This window comes from Semicossyphus pulcher, unplaced genomic scaffold (genome assembly GCF_022749685.1).
Source record: "Semicossyphus pulcher isolate SPU_LCO1_2020_fin unplaced genomic scaffold, fSemPul1.0.p SCAF_5, whole genome shotgun sequence".
Lineage (NCBI taxonomy): Eukaryota > Metazoa > Chordata > Actinopteri > Labriformes > Labridae > Semicossyphus > Semicossyphus pulcher.
This window is the reverse complement of record NW_027211726.1, coordinates 412,501-435,930: the sequence shown is the minus strand read 5'-3', so window position 1 is coordinate 435,930 and position 23,430 is coordinate 412,501. Positions and strand designations below refer to the sequence as shown.

At 46.4% G+C, this 23,430-nt stretch overlaps 4 protein-coding genes across 4 annotated transcripts in view; all 4 read left to right on the top strand.

Annotated features, from left to right (window-relative positions):
• The first annotated feature begins 338 nt into the window (after nt 1-338).
• Nucleotides 339-2,749, top strand: LOC138609222 (gastrula zinc finger protein XlCGF57.1-like). Its single transcript, XM_069681858.1, has 2 exons — nt 339-690; nt 1,031-2,749. Exons 1-2 carry the CDS (start codon nt 405-407, stop codon nt 2,524-2,526), a joined length of 1,782 nt encoding a protein of 593 aa, XP_069537959.1. The 5' UTR covers nt 339-404; the 3' UTR covers nt 2,527-2,749.
• A 6,702-nt stretch (nt 2,750-9,451) lies between these two features.
• On the top strand, nt 9,452-14,041 carry LOC138609152 (zinc finger protein 26-like). The gene is made up of 2 exons (XM_069681786.1): nt 9,452-9,774; nt 11,868-14,041. Exons 1-2 carry the CDS (start codon nt 9,471-9,473, stop codon nt 14,024-14,026), a joined length of 2,463 nt encoding a protein of 820 aa, XP_069537887.1. The 5' UTR covers nt 9,452-9,470; the 3' UTR covers nt 14,027-14,041.
• Nucleotides 14,042-14,817: 776 nt separating this feature from the next.
• Nucleotides 14,818-17,478, top strand: LOC138609063 (uncharacterized). The gene is made up of 3 exons (XM_069681678.1): nt 14,818-15,073; nt 15,695-15,988; nt 16,059-17,478. The coding sequence occupies exons 1-3, from the start codon at nt 14,875-14,877 to the stop codon at nt 17,027-17,029; spliced, it is 1,464 nt and encodes a 487-aa protein (XP_069537779.1). The 5' UTR covers nt 14,818-14,874; the 3' UTR covers nt 17,030-17,478.
• A 3,244-nt stretch (nt 17,479-20,722) lies between these two features.
• The window catches only part of npr1a (natriuretic peptide receptor 1a), a 29,937-nt gene continuing 27,229 nt past the window's right edge, over nt 20,723-23,430 (top strand). Inside the window, exon 1 of the mRNA XM_069681019.1 lies at nt 20,723-20,750. The gene's annotated coding sequence lies outside the window, so the exon portion shown is untranslated. The remainder of the gene's footprint in view (nt 20,751-23,430) is intronic.

Below are 23,430 nucleotides of genomic sequence, written 5' to 3'. Positions count from 1 at the left end.
TTATTTATGTTTTAAAAAGTTGTAATGAAACATTGTTTTATTCATTAATCTGGACACTCATTCAACAGTGACCACACCTGAGATTCACACAGAAAATTCATGTGATTTTAAACATTATTCTTCCTATTATTGTTGTTGTTGTTTATTTGCCGTCATGTTTATAGTACATATCTGAATATGTTTGTATAATTTCTGCTGTTCATATAAAAGTGACAAAAGAGTAAGAGTAATTAAGTCAGCATTAAACCATGTGTATTTTATTGTTGTAGTTCTCCTCCGGTCCAGCAGGGTTCGCTGTTCTTCTCTGCGCTTCGCTCCGCTCCGAGCGAACAGTCGTCGACGCGGAACTCCGTGTGTGTTTACGTCCCCGCTGCTGGCTCTCTTTGTTCGCAGAAAGGAGGAAAATGTGCGCCGTGCAGCTGCTGCGGGTGTCGGTCCATGAGCGGATGAGCGCCGCCGCTGAAGACTTCCTGCTGCAGGTGGAAAAAGGAGAAGAAGAGGCTGAAGTCCCGCCTCTGAGAGCGCTGCTCACCGAGCGGCTAACGGCGGCCGCGGAGGAGATCGTCGCTCTGTTTGAGGAAACCGTGGCGGAGTACGAAGACCGAGTGGAGCGGTCAGAGCGGGAGATCTGCCGCCAGAGGAGGCTGCTCGATGCTGTGCTGAAGCCCGAAGTCAAGCTGCACAGAGCAGGTCAGTCCCTGCGCCCTGCCCCCGGAGGACCCGCAGCAGCAGCAAACACACTCTGACACTTCCGCTCTACTTAAAAATAAAAGTCCAGTCACTGAATGGAAGGCAAATTAAATGGATAATAAGTATCACATTTGCAGTTAAACTAGAGTTAAAAAATATTCGTTGACTTAAAATTAATGGAACAATTTAAATAAGGAATAATTGATCTGACTGAAGTGCAAAGACATGAAGACTGTCTGTCTGTGTGAGTGTGAAGTGATCAGGTGTGTCAGTGTCCATCAGGTGTGTCAGCGTTCTCCAGATGTGTCAGTGTTCTTCAGGCGTTGTTGTCTCTCCTCAGACCTTCTGCAGTCGGTGATCCTGACCCACACAGAATTGCAGCCACGGTTGGACCCTGCACATCTGAACCAGTCAGAACCTGTAGGAGTCGACAGCCCAGCTTCCTGCCCGCCGTCAACTTGCTCCTCCCCCACCTTCCATCAGCCCCCCTCACCGAGCAGCTCAGCCGTCCACAGCGAGGATGATCCGGACAGTGACTGGGCAGGACAGAACCGAACTCTGAGGACTCCGAAGAAGAAGAAGAGAGGACGGCCGCTCACCGTCAGAAACAAACGGAAACGGTCAACTCCAGCTCAGAGTTTTAACTGTCAGGTGTGTGGACGCACTCTGCAGGGGAAGGGCTTCCTGCTCAAACACGTCCTGCACGTCTGCTACCAGGACCCGGACTGCCGCTGCGGCTTCTGTGGCGAGCTTTTAGACTCTGCCTCCAACCTGGCAGCTCACCTGCAGATGCACCAGGAGAAAAGTAAAACCTGCTCGTTCTGTGGTAAAACCTTTAAATCCATTCTGGCACAGGAGCTGCACGTGCGTCTGCACACCGGAGAGAAACCGTACAGCTGCGACGTCTGCGGCAAGAAGTTCAGCCAGAAGGGCAACCTGACATCGCACATGCGCGTCCACGCCGCAGAGAAACCATTCAAATGTAAAGAGTGCAGCCGGGCCTTCTGCCACCTGTCATCTCTGGAGCGACACATGCAGGAGCATCGCGTAGAGGAGGCGCACACCTGCGGCGTCTGTGGTCAGGAGTTCAGCAAGCGTCGCAGCCTGCAACGACACATGGCCACACATCAGAATGACGTCACAGACAAACCAAAAAGACTACGCAGCTCAGCGCCGCCCAATCGTTGCAAAGTGTGCGGGGACGCCTTCCAAAAGAGGTCGTACTTGGTGACACATGTGCACACTCACCTGCAGGACCCGGACTGCTGCTGTGGACTCTGTGGGCATCAATACGAGTCCACTGCCAGCCTCGTCGCCCACCTGCACTCCCACCGAGAGATCGGCAACACATGCCACATCTGTGGGAAGTGTTTCCCGGCTCATGCTGCATTGGAGATGCATTTGAGGATCCACACCGGAGAGAAACCATACACCTGCAGCTTCTGCGGGAGAGCCTTCAACCAGAGCGGCAACCTGAAGACGCACCTGAAGATCCACACCGGGGAGCGGGCGTTCTCCTGCAGCCTCTGCGGGAAGGGCTTCACCCAGAAACAGACTCTGGACACACACGTCCGCTTCCACAACAAGGAGCGGCGCTTCCTGTGCCAGGTGTGCGGGAAGGGCTTCATGCAGGACGTGGACCTGAAGAGACACATCCTGATCCACACCGGGGAGAAACCCTACAGCTGCAGAGTCTGCGGGAAGCGCTTCCAAGCCAAACGCTCGCTCAACGGACATCTCAAAGTCCATAGCTCGGAGGGGTCAGGACAGGAGCTGGATCTGAGATCAGAGCAGCAGAGAACAGACAGTTTCTACTCAGGCTTCATCCAGCTTTAGGGTCAGGGCACAGGAGGCGGGGCTTAAAGGGCCACACTGTGTTTGCATGCGTCCGCCATTTAAAGACCAAGAACTCACCTGTTGGTGAAACGGACTTCACTGCTAATAACGGCGCTGAGGGGGACCAGAATCATCCGGACTCCCTTCAGCTCCGTGTGTTCTGTGTGTGTTCACCTGTCACTGTCCAATAAAGTTTCAACACAGAAAACACCTTATTTTAAGAAGACGGGTATCTGCGCGTGGGTCCTGTGTTGAAGAGTACTGCGAAAAACACTTCCTGTCTTTACACTTTCATTTTATTATGTTATAAAATAATAAAATCTAACAGATCTGTTTTTACAGGGTTACAGCAGGAAGCATGTTGAAGTTCAGAAACCATTCAGGAACACTGAGTACTTATACACACACTCTGAGTACTTATACACACACTCTGAATACTTACACACACTCTGATTACTTATACACACTCTGATTACTTATACACACTCTGAGTACTTATACACACTCTGAGTACTTATACACACACTCTGATTACTTATACACACTCTGAGTACTTATACACACTCTGAGTACTTACACACACTCTGAGTACTTATACACACACTCTGAGTACTTATACACACACTCTGAGTACTTATACACACTCTGAGTACTTATACACACACTCTGAGTACTTATACACACTCTGAGTACTTATACACACACTCTGAGTACTTATACACACACTCTGAGTACTTATACACACACTCTGAGTACTTATACACACTCTGAGTACTTATACACACACTCTGAGTACTTATACACACTCTGAGTACTTATACACACACTCTGAGTACTTATACACACACTCTGAGTACTTATACACACTCTGAGTACTTATACACACACTCTGAGTACTTATACACACTCTGAGTACTTATCCACACACTCTGAGTACTTATCCACACACTCTGAGTACTTATACACACTCTGAGTACTTATCCACACACTCTGAGTACTTATACACACACTCTGAGTACTTATACACACACTCTGAGTACTTATACACACACTCTGAGTACTTATACACACTCTGAGTACTAATACACACACTCTTCGTACTTATACACACTCTGAGTACTTATACACACTCTGAGTACTTATACACATTCTGAGTACTTATACACACTCTGAGTACTTATACACACACCCACACTGCGAACTCAGTGGTACTGTAGTAGTATCAGTAGTACTGTAGTAGTATCAGTAGTGTTTCCTCCGGTCCTGCAGGGGGCGGACTCTGGCTCTGTTCCTCCTCAGTGAGTCGTTGACTGCGACCAGGCCGGGGTGTTCTCACTGCTGAGTCGGTCACCGTGGTGGAGCTCGGGGTCGGTTGGCAACAGCTGGATTGTGAATGGGCAGGAGATGGCAGAAGGAAGTGACGGATCAGGAAGTGAGATGGGAGGAATTGAAGTGGCTGGCGGGAAGGATGATGGTTGGAGTTTGATGGGGAAAAGAAGAAGCGGATAGTGAAGGAAGTGTAACATCAACAGCAAAGCAGAGTGAGGAGCATAAAGTTAACATCAAACTCTCTCAGGACGGTGCGTCTTTCGGTGAGTGGAACCCGATTCAGTTGACGAAATCAATACACCAGCTGATAGGAGAAATTAAGAATGCTAAAGTGTTGCGTAATGGATCACTGCTGATCTTCTGTAGGGATAGTGCACAACAAGGAAAGGCCATAAGACTGAACAAGATCAACGGTAAAAGTGTGCAGTGCTCAGTACCTGAAGACAGGAAACCGACTAGAGGAGTCATTTCAGGAGAACCTACAGTCGTATCCGCAGATCAGATCAAAGATAACGTGAAGGGGTCAAAAGTGTTGGAAGCCAGACGGTTGAAAACGACCACAAATGGAGAAAAATGCGATAGCTTGTCCGAAATGATCAAATTAAATGAGCCCAGACTACCAAGTAAAATGTACATAGGATATATGAGCTATGAGGTGAGGCCATATATTCCTTGTGAAGGATGTACTAAACTGGATATAAAGGAGGATACGCTGATCGTAGGCAAGAATGATTTTGTGCTGTGAGCATTAAAGTCCCCACACCATACTACTCTCCCTTCTATCAGCCCACATTACTCAGTATATCAATGCTCAGTCTATTACATGGGTTATAGTAATTGACTATTGTTATATTACTTTTTCCTGTCCAGACTTTGATCACAATGGATTCTTGTTCTTTGCCACTCCTCCACCTTTCCCAGTGTCCCTCTCATTTCGTATTGCTGTGTACCCATATATAACAAAGTCCCATTGTGGTTCTAACCATGTCTCTTGAACACATATTACATGAGGTTTATCTGATAAGTTTGATATAAACTTTTTAAATTCCTGTCCGTTAGAGAGAAGACTCCGAGCATTCCACTGCAGTATAATTAAGACCATGCAGATCCACCGGTCCGTGACTGAGAGTGAGACGTTCCTCCAGCTAACATTTGCTCTACTGCTTCCCAGCTTGTCCCCTTAAGTCCAAGATATTTCTCAGCTGCTCTCACAATAATCTGAATCTTTTCCGTTTTCCTGCTCGCTTGTGCCGAACAATTGATCGCCTCAACCATGAACATCACATTATGGGGGAGCAAGAGTTCAGATGTTAATCAGTAATAGAGGAGTTTATAGATGATATGAGTTTGGTGTGTGTCAATGATGGAAAGGGCACAAGGTATAATAGCTCACAGAACACAGAAAGTGTAATTGATCTGACACTCACATCCGCTTTAATTGCAGGTGTAAGTACTTGGGAAGTGTTAAACCGGTCAGCGATAGGCAGTGATCTTTATCCAATAATGACCAAAATTGGAATTGAGATATATCAAGAGGAGGGAGTAAGAACACCGAGGTGGAAGCTGGATGAAGCAGACCGGATGGCGTTCCAATCATTAAGTGAAATTAGGTGTGTAAAGGAGACTGCGGTCTTTTAACATCTGCAGCAAATTGCTGCGGATGTTTTACCAGTCTGTGGTTGCCAGTGTCCTCTTTTACACTGTAGTGTGCTGGGGAGGCAGCACATCCAAGAAGGACACATCCAGACTGGATAAACTGATCAGGCGAGCCGGCTCTGTGATCGGCATGAAGCTAGACCCTCTGGTGACGGTGGCAGAGACAAGGACACTAAACAAACTGTTGGACATTATGGACAATGCCAGCCACCCTCTGCACACCGTCATCAGCAACCAGAGGAGCCTGTTCAGTGAGAGACTGCTCCTTCCAAAGTGAAGGACTAACCGACTGAAGAACTCCTTTGTCCCTCATGCCATCAGGCTGTACAACTCCTCACTTAGGGGGAGGAGGTAACAGGGACAGACTCTCTCACAAGCGGTAGCCACTAATTCAGCTCACAAAGTTAATAGTAGTTAACTTCTTTTATTCAATAGTAATATTTATTTATTTCTCAAAGGGTCATATGTGCAATAAAAATCTGTCAATGTGCAATAATCTCTCACCACAGTGCAATAACCTAATTTAGTTTAATTGAACTATTACCCACTTGTTATCTAATTTTGTACTTTTTTATATATATATATATATATCGATAGATATATATATTTTGATCCTTATTTTTTACCCTCTGTGTGCTGATTCTTTCCTATTGTATTGTACTGTATAAGCTGCTGGAGACTGAATTTCCCAGAGGGAGTCATCCCAAAGGGATCAATAAAGTTGAGTCTAAGTCTAAGTCTAAGTCTAAAACATATGGAAGCGAATGTGACAAACGTAGAAGGAACGAACAGGAAAGTGAAAGCAGCGTTGATACAGACAGCAGGAGAAAGCTTTCCAGAGAGCAGAGGAAACAAACGGAGAGAGAGTGTGCCATGGTGGGAGGATAACTGTAGCAAAGACATAAAGATGAGAAACAGAACATTCAGACAGCTGAAAGCTCAGCATACATTAGAAACAGTGATTCAGTACCAGAGAAAATAATAAGATCAGTAAAACGAACATACTGGAGGAAATACTGCAATAGAATCGGGAGAGAAACGCAATTAGCAGATGTATGGGGAATGATAAGGACAATGAATGGCATTAAGAGGAACTTTGAGATGCCAGTGATGCATAGTAATAACGTTACAGCAGTAAGTTCTGTAGAAAAGGCAGAGCTCCTAGCAAAGACGTTTGTGAACGTTCACAGCTCAGAAAATGTATCAGGAAAACTCAAGCAGTGTAGAGACAATACCCTCGCACAAGATGAAGGGTTACAGAAAGAAGGACTTCATCAGGTGAAGACCGAGATCTGCCATTCACTCGATTCGAACTGAGGAGAGCAATTTTAAAGGCACGACAAACGTCACCAGGGAAAGATGGTGTACGCTACAGTATGTTGGCTCGCTTGACAGACAATGCACTTGAAGCAGTATTAAGACTATTTAATAAGATATGGGACACAGGTAAACTCCCGTCAACATGGAAGGAATCAATCATAATACCAATATTGAACCAGGTAAAGATTCATCCAATCCCTCTAGCTATAGACCCATTGCACTTACGTCACAGTTAGGAAAAACGATGGAGCGGACGGTAACAGAGAGATTAATGCACTTTGTAGAGAGCAAAAAACCTTTTTCAATTTGTCAAAGTGGATTTCGTAAGGGAAGAGGGACGAGGGATCGTGTGTGATGTCTAGAAACAGAAATAAGGAAAGCACAGACCAACAGAGAAATGGTGAGAGCTGTATTTCTTGACGTTGAAAAAGCATACGATATGTTGTGGAAAGAGGGACTCCTTATCAAACTTCATAAGTTAGGGGTACGTGGGAAATTATTCAATTGGGTATCAGATTATCAGACTTGTATGGGAGAACAATAGAAGTCAAAGTGGGTACCGAGTGTTCAAAAAGTTATCAGGTGGAGAATGGAGCACCTCAGGGAAGTGTCTGCAGTCCGGTTCTGTTTCACATTATGATCAGTGATATTTTTGAGAATGTTGAGAGAGGCATAGGGAAGTCACTGTATGCTGACGATGGAGCGTTATGGATAAGAGGGAGGAATAAGGAATATATACAGAAGAAACTGCAGGCAGAAACTGTGAAGGTGGAGCAGTGGGCAAATGGATGGGGCTTTAAGCTATCAGTTACAAAGACACAAGGCATGTTTCTCTAGACGACACAAAGATATTTCCCTGAAATTATACGGGCAAACTATTGAGCAGGTCAGGGTCATAAGGTCGTTAGGAATGTGGATGGATGAAAAGCTGACGTGGAGGCATCATGTAGAAACAGTAAGGGATAAGTGCAAAAAGGTCAACAATCTCTTAAGATGCCTGTCAGGCAGAGACTGGGGAGCAACCAGAACATCACTGCTGAACATATATCAGGCCATTCTGAGAGCAACATTAGATTATGGATGTATAGGGTATTTATCAGCAGCAGAAAGCCATCATAGGAACCTGGATGTGCAGCAGGCACAGGGACTAAGGATATGCAGTGGAGCTTTTAAATCCTCTCCAGAAGCAGCCATACAAGTAGAAATGGGTGAACAACCGTTAAGGATCAGAAGAATGAAACTTCTGTTAGCATATTGGGTAAATCTTCAAGGGCATGATACATCACATCCAGCTACAGCCATCCTGGAGGAATGCTGGGAGCATAATGACTCTAATGTTACAAGCTTTGGCTGGATAGGAAATATAAAAGCAGAGCAAGCAGGTTCGGCTCAAATACAATTCAGTCCGACAGTCCCATACTCACATACCCCCCCCCCCCCCTGGTTATTTATAGAACCATCAGTACATTTTGAAATAAAACAGCTGAACAAGAAGAAGCAAGTCTCTCCCGGGAGGGCAGCTGAAAGTTATCTGGAAAAACATTTCTCAGACAACACAATGATTTTCACCGATGGGTCAAAAGACCCGATACTGGACGAACAGGAGCTGCAGTCTACATTCCACAATACAAAATACACATTAAGAAAAGGACCACAGATCAGTTATCAGTGTATGCAGTTGAGCTTTTAGCCATCAAATTAGGTTTGGAGTGGATAGAAGGAAATAACTACAGGAATACAGTAATAGCATCAGACAGTTGGGCAGCACTCACAAGCATCAAAACCATGAAATCATGCAGACAAGATCTTATAATCGAATTACATAATACACTAAACAGAATAACAAGAGGGGTTTGACTGTCTGCTTTATTTGGGTTCCTGCCCATGTAGGAATAGAGGGAAATGAAGCGGTAGATATTCTGGCCAAACAAACACTTAAATGACACACTGTAGACATAGAAACTCCGTTAGGTAGGGCAGAGGGTAAATCAATAATTAGGAAACATGTGGGAAAAGTATGGCAAGAATACTGGGACTTTCAAGATACAGGAAGACACCTTTATAATATACAAAAACAAGTTGGGGTGGTAAGAAGGAAGGGCAGGAGCCGGAGGGAAGAGGCAGTCATCACACGACTCAGGATAGGGCACACAGGACTGAACAACACACTACAGAAAATAGGTAAACACCCTAATGGCAATCGTGACCACTGTGGTCAGTCTGAATCGGTCAAACATGTGTTGTTGGAGTGTCGAGCGTACGAGGAGGAAAGGAGGGCACTGATAACGGCAGCAGAGAAAGCCAAGGTATGCTTTAATATAGAGAGAATATGAACAGAATAACCGTCAGTTAAGGATTTAAAAGAAACAAAGCTGATGGAGAGGATTTAGTTTCCTCGTTTCTGTTCTGTTTTGTTTATATTCTATTTTTTGGTTAATACATTTTTATTTATTTATTTATTTTATTTATTTTTTTCTTATTATGTTTTATTTTTCTGCCAATCTACTGCTCCACACTCCAGTCCAGTAGGTGGCGGTAATGCACCTTAAGTCGGTTGCCAACCGCCAATAAAAACCAAAGAAGAAGAAGAAGAAAATGTTCTTACTGCTGCTGGCCGACGGACGGGCTCTTGTAGCGGGATGTCTCTGACAGAAGCCCCGCCGCGCTGCGGGCTGCGGGCCCTAACGAAGGCGGTGTCGGAGCAGCTGGCCCGGGTGGGTGATGAGATCCTGAGGCTGGTGGAGAAGCGGAGCGGCTCGGGGGGCTCCGGGAGCCGCCTGCTGCACCTGCTGCGGCTGCTGCTCACTGAGCGGCTCGCGGTGGCGGCGGAGCGAATCGTCGGGCTGCTGGAGCAGGAGGTGGGGGCGTACCGGCGGCGGCTGGAGCGGCAGAGCCGGCTGCTGGAGGCGGTGCTGAGCCCGGTGGTCCGACTGACCCGGACAGGTGAGTGTAAGACCGCCGCCATGTTGGATCCACATAAGCGCCACATCAGCGCTGTGTCCGGATCCAGAGGTCCAGCCAAGCAGAGGTCGGAGGTCACCACATCACTAACACACACACACACGTTGCATTCAAGGGTAGTGGGGAACTTCAGCGTGTGTGTGGGAGACATCCAATCCTACCAGCTGACAGTGATCAGGGAGCTCTCAGAAGGAATGATGAGATGAAAGCAGTTTGTAAATGAAGAAATACTGAGAAGAATAGAGTCAAGTTAAAAGTAAGAAATAACCAACTACACACAGCGTGTACTACTAAAGGAAGTTTTTCTGCCAATGTGCCGAATGTTGCTAAGTGCTGCTCATGGTGATTCATGTTGGGCCTCTCTTTAAAGAACAGAACAAAGAGTCGGTCTAGACCTGCTCTGTCTGTAAAGTGTCTCCAGATAACTCTGGTTATGATTTGGCGCTATACAAATAAAATTTGATTGATTGATTGATTGATTGATTGATACTGCAGACAGGTAAGTCTACCTGTGATGCAACACTTCTCACAACAATGAGTTCTACTGTGTATACCATTAATTAAGATTAATTTAGCACAGAGCCTGTAATGAATCACTTGACAGCACTCTGTCTGGTCACTTTGGACCTCATCAACAATAAAGAGTTGTTGCATGAAGGAGCCGACGCCGCATCTTTTATGTCAGTGCCATTTTTAAATGTCCCTGTTATTCAGTGTGCCATATCAGCATTAAGGTTAACATCAAGTTTAAATATGACACAGCAAAATTCAAATCACCAACAAATCTGTTATTTAATTCCATCCATTGAGGCAACACGCACAGCAACAGTTTAAACCACATGTTCTCCCTTCTCAGGACTTTGTAATTATAAGATTATAACCTTCCACCGTGTTGTTCATCAGCAGTTAACGTTAACACGGACCTTTAAATAATTAACAAGGACAATAGTGTAACAAACTGAAACATGAGCACTAACACGGCAATGCTGCCATCCTTATGAAAACATCCACTTCTGAGATGTTCCTGCTGAGCTCCTTTATCGGTTGGCCGTTCTTCGTCACTTTAAGTTGCACACAAGCTTCCGAGTGGTCAGTTGTCAAACGACTGCACTGAGCACGCTCTGCATGTGAGAGAATATCTGCTCACAGAGACTGTCGCGCGTGATTTTCCTGCTGTCCTCGGACAGGACATAGTTTTCCGGAGCTGAGGGTGAGCCATCTCACATCCTTACTATCTCTGCTGAGAGTTGCGCATCCAAGACAGCGACCTGGAAGCGACAGGTAGACAACAAAGTGGTGGCGGCCGATGCAACACCATCGCGTGCAACTACAAGTTCACGGCGCGTTCCTTCAGAAGCACAAAACTCCCCTATCTATCCACGAGGGCTGGACTTAGCTGTCATAGTGAGCGGGCCCGTCATCCTCCACTCAGCCCGCTACAGTGGCTTCACATCTGTCCCACCTGCATTCTGTGAAGAGAACGACGAGTAGTAGCCAATCAGAGGCGGGTCAGAGTGGGGCGGGTCTTCACGGAATGCGTTCAAGAACATCGAGAAAAAAATCAATCAAGACTACAGTACATAACAGGCCGCTGATGAGACGGCATTTCAATATTTCCCAAATCTTTTTGCACACTTGTTGCCAACGTGGTTACGCGGCCAAGGCTGCCGACCCCTGATTTATTCTATGTTAATTTATTGTTTCATTCATATTGTGAGGTTCTGTAAGGTGGCGGTTCTAATTCACAGTCACATGCAGCTCGCTGATCCACATGACCTCCTTTTATTGTGTACAGAAGATTCCTTGTTGTGACTTTCTTCTCCACAGCAGGAGCTCGACCTGGTTCTTCCCAGAAGCTGAGCTTGTAGGAACCTTGCAGAGTTTTTATTAAAGGTTCTTTTTGTAGGTTTTATAAACCAGCTGGCAGAAGTTACAGGTAGAGATGCAGCCATCAGATTCATCTTAATGATCGGATCAGTGATCCACATTTATCACGTCAGAATCATCAGCAGTGTTCTTGTCTTTTTGTTTTTGAAGCTGATCAAAATAATGATCTCCTTCAATTTTTCTTCCAGATTCCATCAGCTCGTCCGCTCTGAGGAACTCCAGCGCTGACAAAAACCCTGTGCTGCCTTCTGAGGTTGATCCCGCCCACCTTTGCACTGCCCCGCTGAGCTCCGCCCCCTCAGACGTCTCTGCAGCTGAGAGCGACGACGACTGGAGGGGAAGCGACAACCCGTCCAGAGGTAAAGAACCAAATGGGTCGAGGACAGACGGAGGACTACGCTCCCGTACTGACAGGCAGCAGGCGGCTTCGTCGGAACAACCTGCGACTCACAGCTGTGTCATCTGTGGGAAAAGTTTCCGGCACAAAGGGAATCTGGTGAACCACGTGGAGACACATTCAGACAAGTCTCAGCGTCTGTGTGGAGTCTGCGGAGAACAATTTGAGTCCTCAGGCGGTTTGTTGGACCATCTCAGGACTCACAGGGAGACCATCAGCAGCAGTGGGACCTGCCAGATCTGCAGGAAAACATTTCAGAACATGGAGACTCACATGAGGAGTCACACCGGAGTCAAACCGTACTGCTGTGACATGTGCACCAAGAGCTTCCCCCGACCCGGAGCCCTCAGGAGACACAAGAAGATCCACAGCAGGAGGGTACCTGAAGTCTGCCCAGTCTGCAGACTCACCTTCACCCGGGGCCAGCAGCTCCAGGACCACCTGAAGACCCACCAGGTGGACGCTGGAGAACAGAGTGAGGAGGAGGACGGTCAGTCAGAGATGGATGGGCAGCAGAGTTCTGCACTGAAGCGGTCTCAGCCGACCTCACTCTGCTGCAGAGTCTGCGGGGACTCTTTCCACAGCCGAGGCTTCCTGAGGAAACACGCTGAGACTCACTGCAGGGACTCTCAGAGCATCTGCGGCGTCTGTGGGCAGCAGCTGGACTCACCTGTCGCTCTGCAGGCTCACCTGCAGTCCCACAGAGAAACCAATGGCACCTGCAACATCTGCAGGAAGAGCTTCCAGAACATGGAGACACACATGCGAAGACACACGGGGATCAAACCGTACAGCTGCAGTGTCTGCAACAAACGCTTTCCCAGAGCCGGAGCGCTGAGGCGGCACAGGAGGATCCACGGCGGGGATCGACTGTACGCCTGTCAGCTCTGCGGGAAGACCTTCATGGAGAGCGGTGCCTTAAAGACCCACAGTCGGAGTCACTCGAAGGGGATCAGCAGTGATGAGCTCGCAGAGCTGCAGCCGGACTCTCAGAGCAAGAAGTCTGAGACGGAGAAAAGTCCAACTGTGGAAGAACACGGCAAAGTGTCGACTCAGACGTCTCACTGCTGCAAAGTCTGCGGGGAGTCTTTTCAGAGTAAAGGCGGTCTGAGGAAACACGCCAAGTGTCACTCAGCAGAGTCTGCGTGTGGAATCTGTGGAGAAAGTTTACGGCCCTCAGAGACCATGACCGACCACCTGCAGGTCCACAGAGACACCGGTAACATCTGTCACATCTGCGGTAAAACCTACCAGAACATCGAGACACACATGCGGAGCCACACTGGCGTTAAACCGTACCGCTGCGGCGTCTGCAGTAAATCCTTCCCGCGGCCTGGCGCCCTGCGACGCCACAGGAGGATCCACAGTGGGGAAAGACCGTACATCTGTGAGTTCTGTGGGAAGACGTTCATTGATAACACAGCTCTGATGACACACATCAGGAACCACACCGGAGACAAACCCGCCCACCGAGTCTCCTGCGAGACCTGCGGGAAGAGTCTGGCATCGGTCCACGTCCTGGAGGTCCACAAGAGGATCCACACGGGCGAGAAGCCGTTCCAGTGTTTAGTCTGTGGGAAAGCCTTCAGGCAGGTGGGAGGGCTGAACGCCCACATGCTGACCCACACCGGGGAGAAGCCGTTCAGCTGCAGCCTCTGCGGAAAAAGCTTCAGCACCAAAGGATACCTGGAGACCCACATCCGCTTCCACAAGAAGGAGCGCGCCTTCAGCTGCCATCTGTGCTGGAAGGCCTTCGTCACCAAGAACGACCTGAAGAAACACCTGCTGACGCACAGCGGGGAGAAACCATATGGCTGCAGAGTCTGCGGGAAGAGCTACCAGGAGAAACGCTCCCGAGACGTCCACATGAAGGTGCACCTGGACAACCCGACTGGCGAGGAACCAATCAGGATGCAGGATGCTCTGCAGCCAGACTTCATCCAGCTGTAGAGTAAAAAAAAACAAACAGCCTAAACATGTTTTATAGAAAATGTTGTTAAATGTCTTGTTAATAAATTATTTTATAAAGATTAACAAAAGAACCGTCTGTTCGTTCTTTAGCAGGTACTGTTCAGACCTGCAGCACTATCTAATCATACATCATCATAAATACACAAACCATCAGCTGATCACGGTTTCATCTCACACTGGATTTCAAGCGTGGTCCTCCTGCTCGACTGACAGAAATTAATAAACAATAAGATGGCTGTTATATACCATATATACCATACCATATACCATGTGCTGCGTGTTGCTACCATACGCAACACATGGTAGGGATGACAGAAGTCTACACTCCATTAATGATGCAATAAAATTTAATATTTTCTGTAAAGCTGCTGTAACTGTAGTTTCAGATTTTCAGCAGAAACAAGTGAACACAACATCAAGTTGAATATATGTTAATCTGAAGGTGCATATATATAACATATGGATGGGTTCTTTGGGTCTTATTTGATGTTTTGAGATGTTCTGGGGGTCCTTGTTTCTCTCATATTCGGGGGGAAACACCAAACGGTCCTCTGGACATTAGAAACAACGCAGCTTAAAGATACTTCTGCTTTGGATTCACTTCTCAGACATGGAGGCTTCGTCAGTTCTTAAACATTCTGTGATCGGAACGAACGAATTTATGTTCATATCAGTTCATCTGCCCGTTCCCACTGTGCTTTTATTGTGAAGACTTCCGGTTCGCCTTTGTCCCGATGTGTCTACGTTATGACTGTTTCCGGTCGGACCGACATTAAACCTCCAGCAGCTCCCCTCTTCCTCGCGCACAGTTTTCAGTCGGTACCAACATGTTGAAGCTCGACGCGCTGCGGCTGTTTGTGGAGCAGCGGCTCACCGCCGCCACCGACGACATCTTCCGCCATTTCTCCACGATGGTGGCCGAGTATGAACGCGAAGTTTTCCGGTTAAAACAAGAGATCGATCGACAGCAGAGACAGCTGGAGGCTGAGGGTCGACCGGGGGACACACCGGAGGACACACCGGCGGGTTAGTAAAGACTCTGCTGTTTGTTGGTTTAATAAAGAAAATGTCATCGTCATAGACTGTGACGTAGTGGTTTTCCCGCCAGGTGGCGCTGTGTTGAAGAGAAACAGGGAACCTGTTGAACCTGTTGAACTACCGAGAGGAGTGAAATCTAAAGCTGTTACCATGGTGACTGTCAGCTGTAGTACTTCAGTACTCGGTACTTTTCATCGTATTAAGTGACGGTTTGGTAAACTCACTGATTATTACAAAGCGCTGCCGTCAGAATGCTCCAGCAGTGACCTCAGATCCTCAGCTCTCTTCAAAGACAGTCAGTCATTTGAGCTCTCAGAACACAGCTGGTCTGCTGCTGCCTCTGTCTGTTAGTTTATTGTGTGACTGTGTGTTAAATGTCGTGTTGCATCACACAATAACACAAACTAACTGACCGAAGCAGCGTTGGACCAGAACCCTCTGAGTGAATGTGTTGTCAGTGTTCAGATGAGTTTAAGGTCTCATTATTAGAAACTACTGCATTCAGGAGACTACACGTGTTCTCAGTATCACATAGTTAAACTATACATTAAAAATCAGCTAATCAGCTCCATGTTCTCTGTGTAAATAATCCCTGTTTTTGTCTCTCAGGTGTTTTCACCACAGAACAAGAGCAGGTGAGGGGGTGGGGCTTCCGTCCACTCTTTAAAAAGAGAGAGGGCGGAGCTTCAGGACCAGAGAGGATTGACACTATGTCCACACAGAGTCTTGATTGGCTGAGGTCGGAGCTTGACACAGTCCAGAGCCCTTCGTCCAATCAGATCCAGTCTTGCACGGATGAGGCGGGACTTCATCCTTCTGTCCAGAAACAGGAAGTGTTAATTGTGAAGCAGGAATTGGATGAGGGTCACATGATGCTGGAGGCCACACTCAGAGCAGAGATCGGTGAGTACAGAAACAGTTCTGGTTCACTGGTTCTGATTCTGGACTTTAACCACTTGTTGTTCTCCCCCAGGTGAAGAGGAGCAGCATGAGAGGGGGCGGGGCTTCTGTCTAAACGTCAAACATGAAAGGGGTGGAGCTTCAGGGCCAGTGGAGACTGTCACCGGGTTCACACAGAGCTCTGATTGGCCGATAGAGCGTTATGATGGTGAGGATAGTCCTTCCGATCACATCCAGTCCCTCCTCAGAGCCCCCCTAGACCCTCTGATGAAACCAGCACCTGGAGAGACACACGCACCTGCAGACGTTATCCAGTCAGAGTCAACTACTGAGGACAGCGACGAGGCCCTGGAACTGGCCCCACACAGGACTCTGGGAAGGAGGACTCGACCGTCTGTGGACCAGGAGCAGCTGGTGTGCAGCGGCTGTGGTCGAGTGTTCAGCTCAAAGCAAACTCTGAAGAAGCACATCAAACGAAACACGTCTCAGGACCAGGACCTGATGACCTGCAGCCTGCGCAGACAGCAGGTCCCTTTCCAGAGTTCCAAAAAGACCTTCAGCTGCAGACTCTGCAGGATGACCTTCAACACGCTGGGGATTTTGGTCCGACACGCTGAGAACCACTGCAAGGAGCCTGAGAGCCTGTGCGGGGTCTGCGGAGACTGTCTGGAGTCCACCAAGACCCTGAGAGACCACCTGCGGTCCCATAAAGAGCTGGGCTGCACCTGCGACGTGTGCGGGATGAAGTGCAGCTCCATCAGGAGGATGGAGATCCACAAACGGGTTCACACTGGAGAGAAACCGTACCGCTGCGAGTTCTGCAGCAGAGACTTCGGCAGGAAGGAGAGTCTGGAGAGACACATGAATGTCCACAGCGGGGACAGACCGCATCGCTGTGGACTCTGCAGGAGGACTTTCACCAGGAGGGAGTACCTGCTCCTCCACCTGAAGACTGGGCACACAGAGAGACCAGGTCCTGCTGTAGGTACCGAGGAGACCCTGCAGTCCAGCATGGTATGGTGCTGTGAAACACATCAGAACTGAAAGACGGTTTTTGTCTGCACTTTTACATTTTGAGAGAACTGATCTGAACCAGGTCTTTAGAAGCCGAACTCACTGGATGGCTGGAGTTGAAATGATGAAAGAATTTTACAGGAGGGTTTAAGGTACATGTTTTCTGTCTGTAATTGGTTGTGAAGTCCCTCAGGGAAGCGTCCTCGAGCCGCTCGGCTTTCTGTTTAAGACGATAGATTGAAACAGATTCTCTAATCCTCCTGAGAGATTCAGGTTCAACTCTGAGAGTCCAGAACAGGAGAACCATCACAGAACAGGAGAACCAGCATGGATCCACCATGAACAGGATGGATTATATGAATATGAATTAAAGATATTTTAACTTAAACACTAACTGTATATCATGTTTTTCATTATGTTTCATTCTACCTCAAACCAGATATTCAGCTGTTTATTAATTTTCAGATTAAATGACACTAAATGAAACCTCTGAGGAGTTTGTGTGTGTTCCTTATTTTAGTTTAATTGTTCCGCTTGTAGTTTGATTTTTATTGATTGATCTTCGTGTCAAACTGTTTTATTCTTCACTCGTTGGACTGTCAATCATCAGTCAGGAAGCAGCTGACAGACACCTCTAATAGGCTCCGCCTCCTCAGCTGCTGATTAGCCGGCTGAGTCTGAGTGGAACCGTCTGGTTCTGTTTGTTTATTGACGTTCTGTAGAGAACATTTCCTGTCGGCCATGATGGCGCTCAGCTGGAGTCTTTGTGCTGCATTCACGTGCAACATTTACCGTCAGACACCAGAAACATGCAATGTGTTCATTAAAAGGTGTGTGTGTTTGTGTGTGTGTGTGTGTGTGTGTGTGTGTGTGTGTGTGTGTGTGTGTGTTTTAACAGGATACACCCGGTGGACCAGGAAGTCACTTAGTTACTCACACACACACTCCTGCCCTCTCTGTACCTCTTCCTGGAAATGATCAACACACGCGCCCCCACACACACACACACACACACACAGGGTTGAGTGTGTATTCATTAACTTCATGAACAACACACACACACACACACACACACAGATACAACAAACCTTCACAGAGGGAAAAGTTGGAATCCAAACATTGAGAACCTCATTAAGAAAAAGTCAAATTTAACAGAGTCTGAGGAGGTGAGGAGGTGAGGAGGTGAAGGTCAGCGAGAATAATAATAAACAGTTAAATCATTAAACATGAGCTCACTCTGTTTAAAACATGTTCATCTTTACATCAGGGACAGGAACAAACTCATGACAGAGGTGTGTCCACAGCCTGGTGTCACACTCACAGGAGAACTCGAGTCCTGAGATCAGCATCATGATAATAATATTAGTGATAACAGTCTGAAGCTTCAACAGGTAAACCATCAGTGAGAGGTCACACCTGTGGACAGAACAGATACTACTGAGTGTGTGAACAGAGCCAACCAACACACAGCTGATGAAATCATGTCAAACTCACCTGTTTATGTGTACGATATTCATCCTGTCACCTGTTCTTGTATATGATATTCAGACTGTCACCTGTTTATGTGTACGATATTCATCCTGTCACCTGTTCTTGTATATGGTATTCATCCTGTCACCTGTTCGTGTGCACGATATTCATCCTGTCACCTGTTCGTGTGCACGATATTCATCCTGTCACCTGTTTTTGTATATGATATTCATCCTGTCACCTGTTTATGTGTACGATATTCATCCTGTCACCTGTTCTTGTATATGGTATTCATCCTGTCACCTGTTTATGTGTACGATATTCATCCTGTCACCTCTTCTTGTATACGATATTCATCCTGTCACCTGTTCGTGTATACGATATTCATCCTGTCACCTGTTCTTGTATATGATATTCATCCTGTCACCTGTTTATGTGTACGATATTCATCCTGTCACCTGTTCTTGTATATGATATTCATCCTGTCACCTGTTTATGTGTATGATATTCATCCTGTCACCTGTTTATGTGTACGATATTCATCCTGTCACCTGTTCTTGTATATGATATTCATCCTGTCACCTGTTCTTGTATATGATATTCATCCTGTCACCTGTTCGTGTGTACGATATTCATCCTGTCACCTGTTCGTGTATACGATATTCATCCTGTCACCTGTTTATGTGTACGATATTCATCCTGTCACCTGTTCGTGTGTACGATATTCATCCTGTCACCTGTTCGTGTGTACGATATTCATCCTGTCACCTGTTCATGTGCACGATATTCATCCTGTCACCTGTTCGTGAGTACGATATTCATCCTGTCACCTGTTCTTGTATACGATATTCATCCTGTCACCTGTTCGTGTGTACGATATTCATCCTGTCACCTGTTTGTTGCGTACGATATTCATCCTGTCGCCTGTTCGTGCGTACGATATTCATCCTGTCGCCTGTTCGTGCGTACGATATTCATCCTGTCACCTGTTTATGTGTACGATATTCATCCTGTCACCTGTTCGTGCGTACGATATTCATCCTGTCACCTGTTCGTGCGTACGATATTCATCCTGTCACCTGTTCGTGCGTACGATATTCATCCTGTCACCTGTGTTTTGTGTTCAATCTGCTGAAGTTGTCTTCACGTCCCAGTTTGAAACAGTCAGTGATGAAGACGATGCTCCTCCTCCTGCATGGTGACGTTCATGTGTTTTGGGGACGGGGCTTCCCTATTTCACACGTTGGATTCTTTCACAGTCAAACTCACTCTGCCTGGTTCGTTAAAGTCAGGGGCTGTGTTCGAAATGCCGTACTACATACTACGTACCGCGTTCAGCGGTGGTTTGTAGTTCGGAGCTGTTCAAATTTATTTTGCCGTATGCTACGCCAGGCGCAAGTTTCTGGTTTTTGGAAAGTGGAAGTTAACAACAGCCCGTTAACAACAAACAGCCACTTCTTTAACTATAGCGCCCCCTTCTGCTCTTCTGCTGCCATCTGCTATTTCAACTGCCGTTGTGACGTTCCACAATTTGCATTGTGGGATACAGTAGGCGAGGTAGACCGGTTCGATGCGTACTGGAGATTTTTTCCGAATCAGTACGACATCCGGGTATTTTTGGCATACTGCACATTTTGCTTGTTTGCAGACTACAGACTACATTTGGGCCACATCAGGACGTGCTGCTGGTTTAGTATGGCATTTTGAACACAGCCAGAGTTTCTGATCGACAGTGAACGTCTCACTCAGTCTGTTTTTATTCTGCTTTAAATCAGAGTGTGTGTGTGTGTGTGTGTGTGTGTGTGTGTATCTCATCAGGGTAATTGAATCTTCTCTCCGCAGACTCTCAGGGGACATATATGTGCACGCGCACACGCACAGTCAGCATTTTGTGCCCTTGTGCCCTCCCCCCGGTGTGTGCATGTGTGCGCGTGCCCGCCGGAGCCTATGTGTGTGCGGACAGTCAGACCGGAGCTGCAGATCCGGAGCACGGACGGACCCTAGGACTGAAGAGGACCGGCACGAGCTCCCGGTGAGAGACGGTGAGACGTGAACGTATAACGGGGCGCGTGCGTGTGAGACTTTTTTCTTCTTTTTCTCTCCGGTATGTTGCTGTGGAAACGTCCGCGCGCTTCTTCTTCTTCTTGTTCTTCTTGTTCTTCTTCGTCTTCGGTGCACATGGAGCTGCAGGAGGCGGAGTGAAGACCTGAGCAGGTACACACAGATTTACCTTCACAGTGATTGACAGGTCTCAGACCAGAGAACAAACAGCTGATCTCAGGTTTGTTTGTCTGATCAATCAACTCAATGATCAGTTTTTAGTCCTGAAATAATAGATTCCTCAGATCTGACTGTGAATCTCCTTTTGTTTGTTTGTTTGTGTATTCAGAATCAGAATCATTAGGCGAGTAGGTTCACACATACAGGGAATTTGACTTGTTGTTTAGGTGCACAACAATAAACACAGAATAAAAAGAAGTAAAAAGCTTTTTAACAGCAGCACTCCTGCTGTCAGTGAACATAAGTAGAGTAAGATATAAAAAAGCAATATAATACAACACATGTACGCCAGGTGTGATTCAAGAGCTGTACAGATGTGTAGGCAGTGCAAATGTTTAACAGTGTAAACAGACAGTGTAAACAGACAGTGTGTCGTCCGGTGTGCGTTGATGTAACGCTGATTCTGATTCTGATAATGTATACTTGCATACATTACCACAGTCATCATTATAAAGTATACTTCATATAACTGGAGGAGAACATAGTTCATCGTATGTAGTACAACTATATCGCCTTAATGCAGTTATACAGTGATATATAATCAATATAATACATGAATGACAAACAGGTTATTGATCCTCCTGTTCGGCTGTAGTTGTATTATTATTACTGATGAAGCTTATTCGACCTGCACAGACGTTTCTGCTTAGAGACTCAGAGTTTAATTATTATTAATCATATTTAATTCATCTCCAGTTAATGACATAAAAAGTCAGACATCAGATTTACTTCCTGGATGTGTTATACATCATCTGCATAGAACTAAACAAGAAACAAACACAAAGTGGCCCCGCAGCAGAACCCTGAGGAACACTGTCATGTTGAACCTGCACATTTACACTGTTTGTATTTTACTGTTTTGATGAACTAAATATTCTCCTGCGTTTATTTAATTTATTTCTTTTCAATGACTTTTCAAATAAATCAATAAATACAAAGACGAATGTCAGTATATAAATTCATGTTGTGTTTAAAGACAAACCGAACACAGAAACATCTGAGACGCCCTGACATAAAGACCAACACATGATTGGATCAGTCGTCTGTCATCTCCTCCTCATACACACACACATACACACACACTGTAACACACACACAAACACACACACTGTAACACACACACACACACACTGTAACACACACACAAATACACACACACACACACATACACGCACACTGTAACACACAAACACACACACACATACAGTAATACACACACACTGTAACACACACACACAGTAACACACACACACACACTGTAACACACACACAAACACACACACACTGTAACACACACACTGTAACACACACACACAGTAACACAAAAACACACACACACACACATACAGTAACACGCACACTGTAACACACAAACACACACACACATACAGTAATACACACACACTGTAACACACACACACAGTAACACACACACACACACGCACACACACTGTAACACACACACTGTAACACACACACACAGTAACACAAAAACACACACACACACACATACAGTAACACACACACTGTAACACACACACACACACACACATACAGTAACACACACACTGTAACACACACACACACACATATAGTAACACACACACTGTAACACACACACACACAGTGACACACACACACATACAGTAACACACACACTGTAACACACACACACTGTAACACACATACGCACACACACACACACACACTGTAACACACACACTGTAACACACACACGCACACATACAGTAGCACACACACTGTAACACACACACTGTAACACACATAAGCACACATACAGTAACACACACACTGTAACACACACACTGTAACACACATACTGTAACACACACACTGTAACACACACACACTGTAACACACATACGCACGCACACTGTAACACACACAGGCTACATTGTGTCTCCATGTTCTTTACTCTGCTGCTGTTTCATAACCACACTTACATAAGACTGAGGGCTGCTGGAGAACAATGGCTCACTCACACACACACACACACACACACACACACACACAGTATTAACTCATACAGTAACTGAGTGAGTGCTGAAGTATCATTTAAAGTTGTCTGAGGACTCGTTACAAACAGAGCAGCTCGACAGCGTCCTCAACAGGCAGAAACCTGCAGCAGAACCAGACTCATGGAGAACATACATCTAAAGAGCCCGCCCCCCGGCAGTCTGAGCCTATGGCAGCATGACTCTGAGCTGGTCCCAGCCTGAGCCAGGCCTAACTATAAGCTTTATCACAGAGGAAAGTTTGAAGGCGTCTTCCTCCCGGACCCTGACTGGTAGATTGTTCCAGAGGAGGGGGGCCTGGTAATTGAAGGCTCTACCTCCAACACTACTCTTAGAGACTTAGAGAAGAAGAAGGATTTTAAATTCTATTCTAGATCTTACAGGAAGCCAGTGCATCGGGATCATTTATCTGTCATCACAAGGCAGGTCTAGTTACTCTGTAATGTTTGATTAAAGGTAACTAATTAAGTAGCGGTGCACTAGTTATTAGGGCTGTACCTGAATCATCATATAATACAAACTGTGATGCAGACTTGCAGCACTAAGAGGGGGAGAGCATGAGCACAGAGGGAGGGAGGGAGGGAGCAGGTGATCACAGACTTAAACACACAGGTCTGTGATCTCTCTGCAGTTAACCGACTGCAT

What these genes read in the sequence shown, in the direction of transcription:
- LOC138609222 (XM_069681858.1), top strand. Translation starts at nt 405, where the DNA reads ATGTGCGCCGTGCAGCTGCTGCGGGTGTCGGTCCATGAGCGGATGAGC. An exon ending in AGTCAAGCTGCACAGAGCAG is followed by an intron (nt 691 to 1,030) that starts GTCAGTCCCTGC and finishes GTCTCTCCTCAG; the next exon opens with ACCTTCTGCAGTCGGTGATC.
- LOC138609152 (XM_069681786.1), top strand. Translation starts at nt 9,471, where the DNA reads ATGTCTCTGACAGAAGCCCCGCCGCGCTGCGGGCTGCGGGCCCTAACG. An exon ending in GGTCCGACTGACCCGGACAG is followed by an intron (nt 9,775 to 11,867) that starts GTGAGTGTAAGA and finishes TTTTTCTTCCAG; the next exon opens with ATTCCATCAGCTCGTCCGCT.
- LOC138609063 (XM_069681678.1), top strand. Translation starts at nt 14,875, where the DNA reads ATGTTGAAGCTCGACGCGCTGCGGCTGTTTGTGGAGCAGCGGCTCACC. An exon ending in ACCGGAGGACACACCGGCGG is followed by an intron (nt 15,074 to 15,694) that starts GTTAGTAAAGAC and finishes TTTGTCTCTCAG; the next exon opens with GTGTTTTCACCACAGAACAA. An exon ending in CACACTCAGAGCAGAGATCG is followed by an intron (nt 15,989 to 16,058) that starts GTGAGTACAGAA and finishes GTTCTCCCCCAG; the next exon opens with GTGAAGAGGAGCAGCATGAG.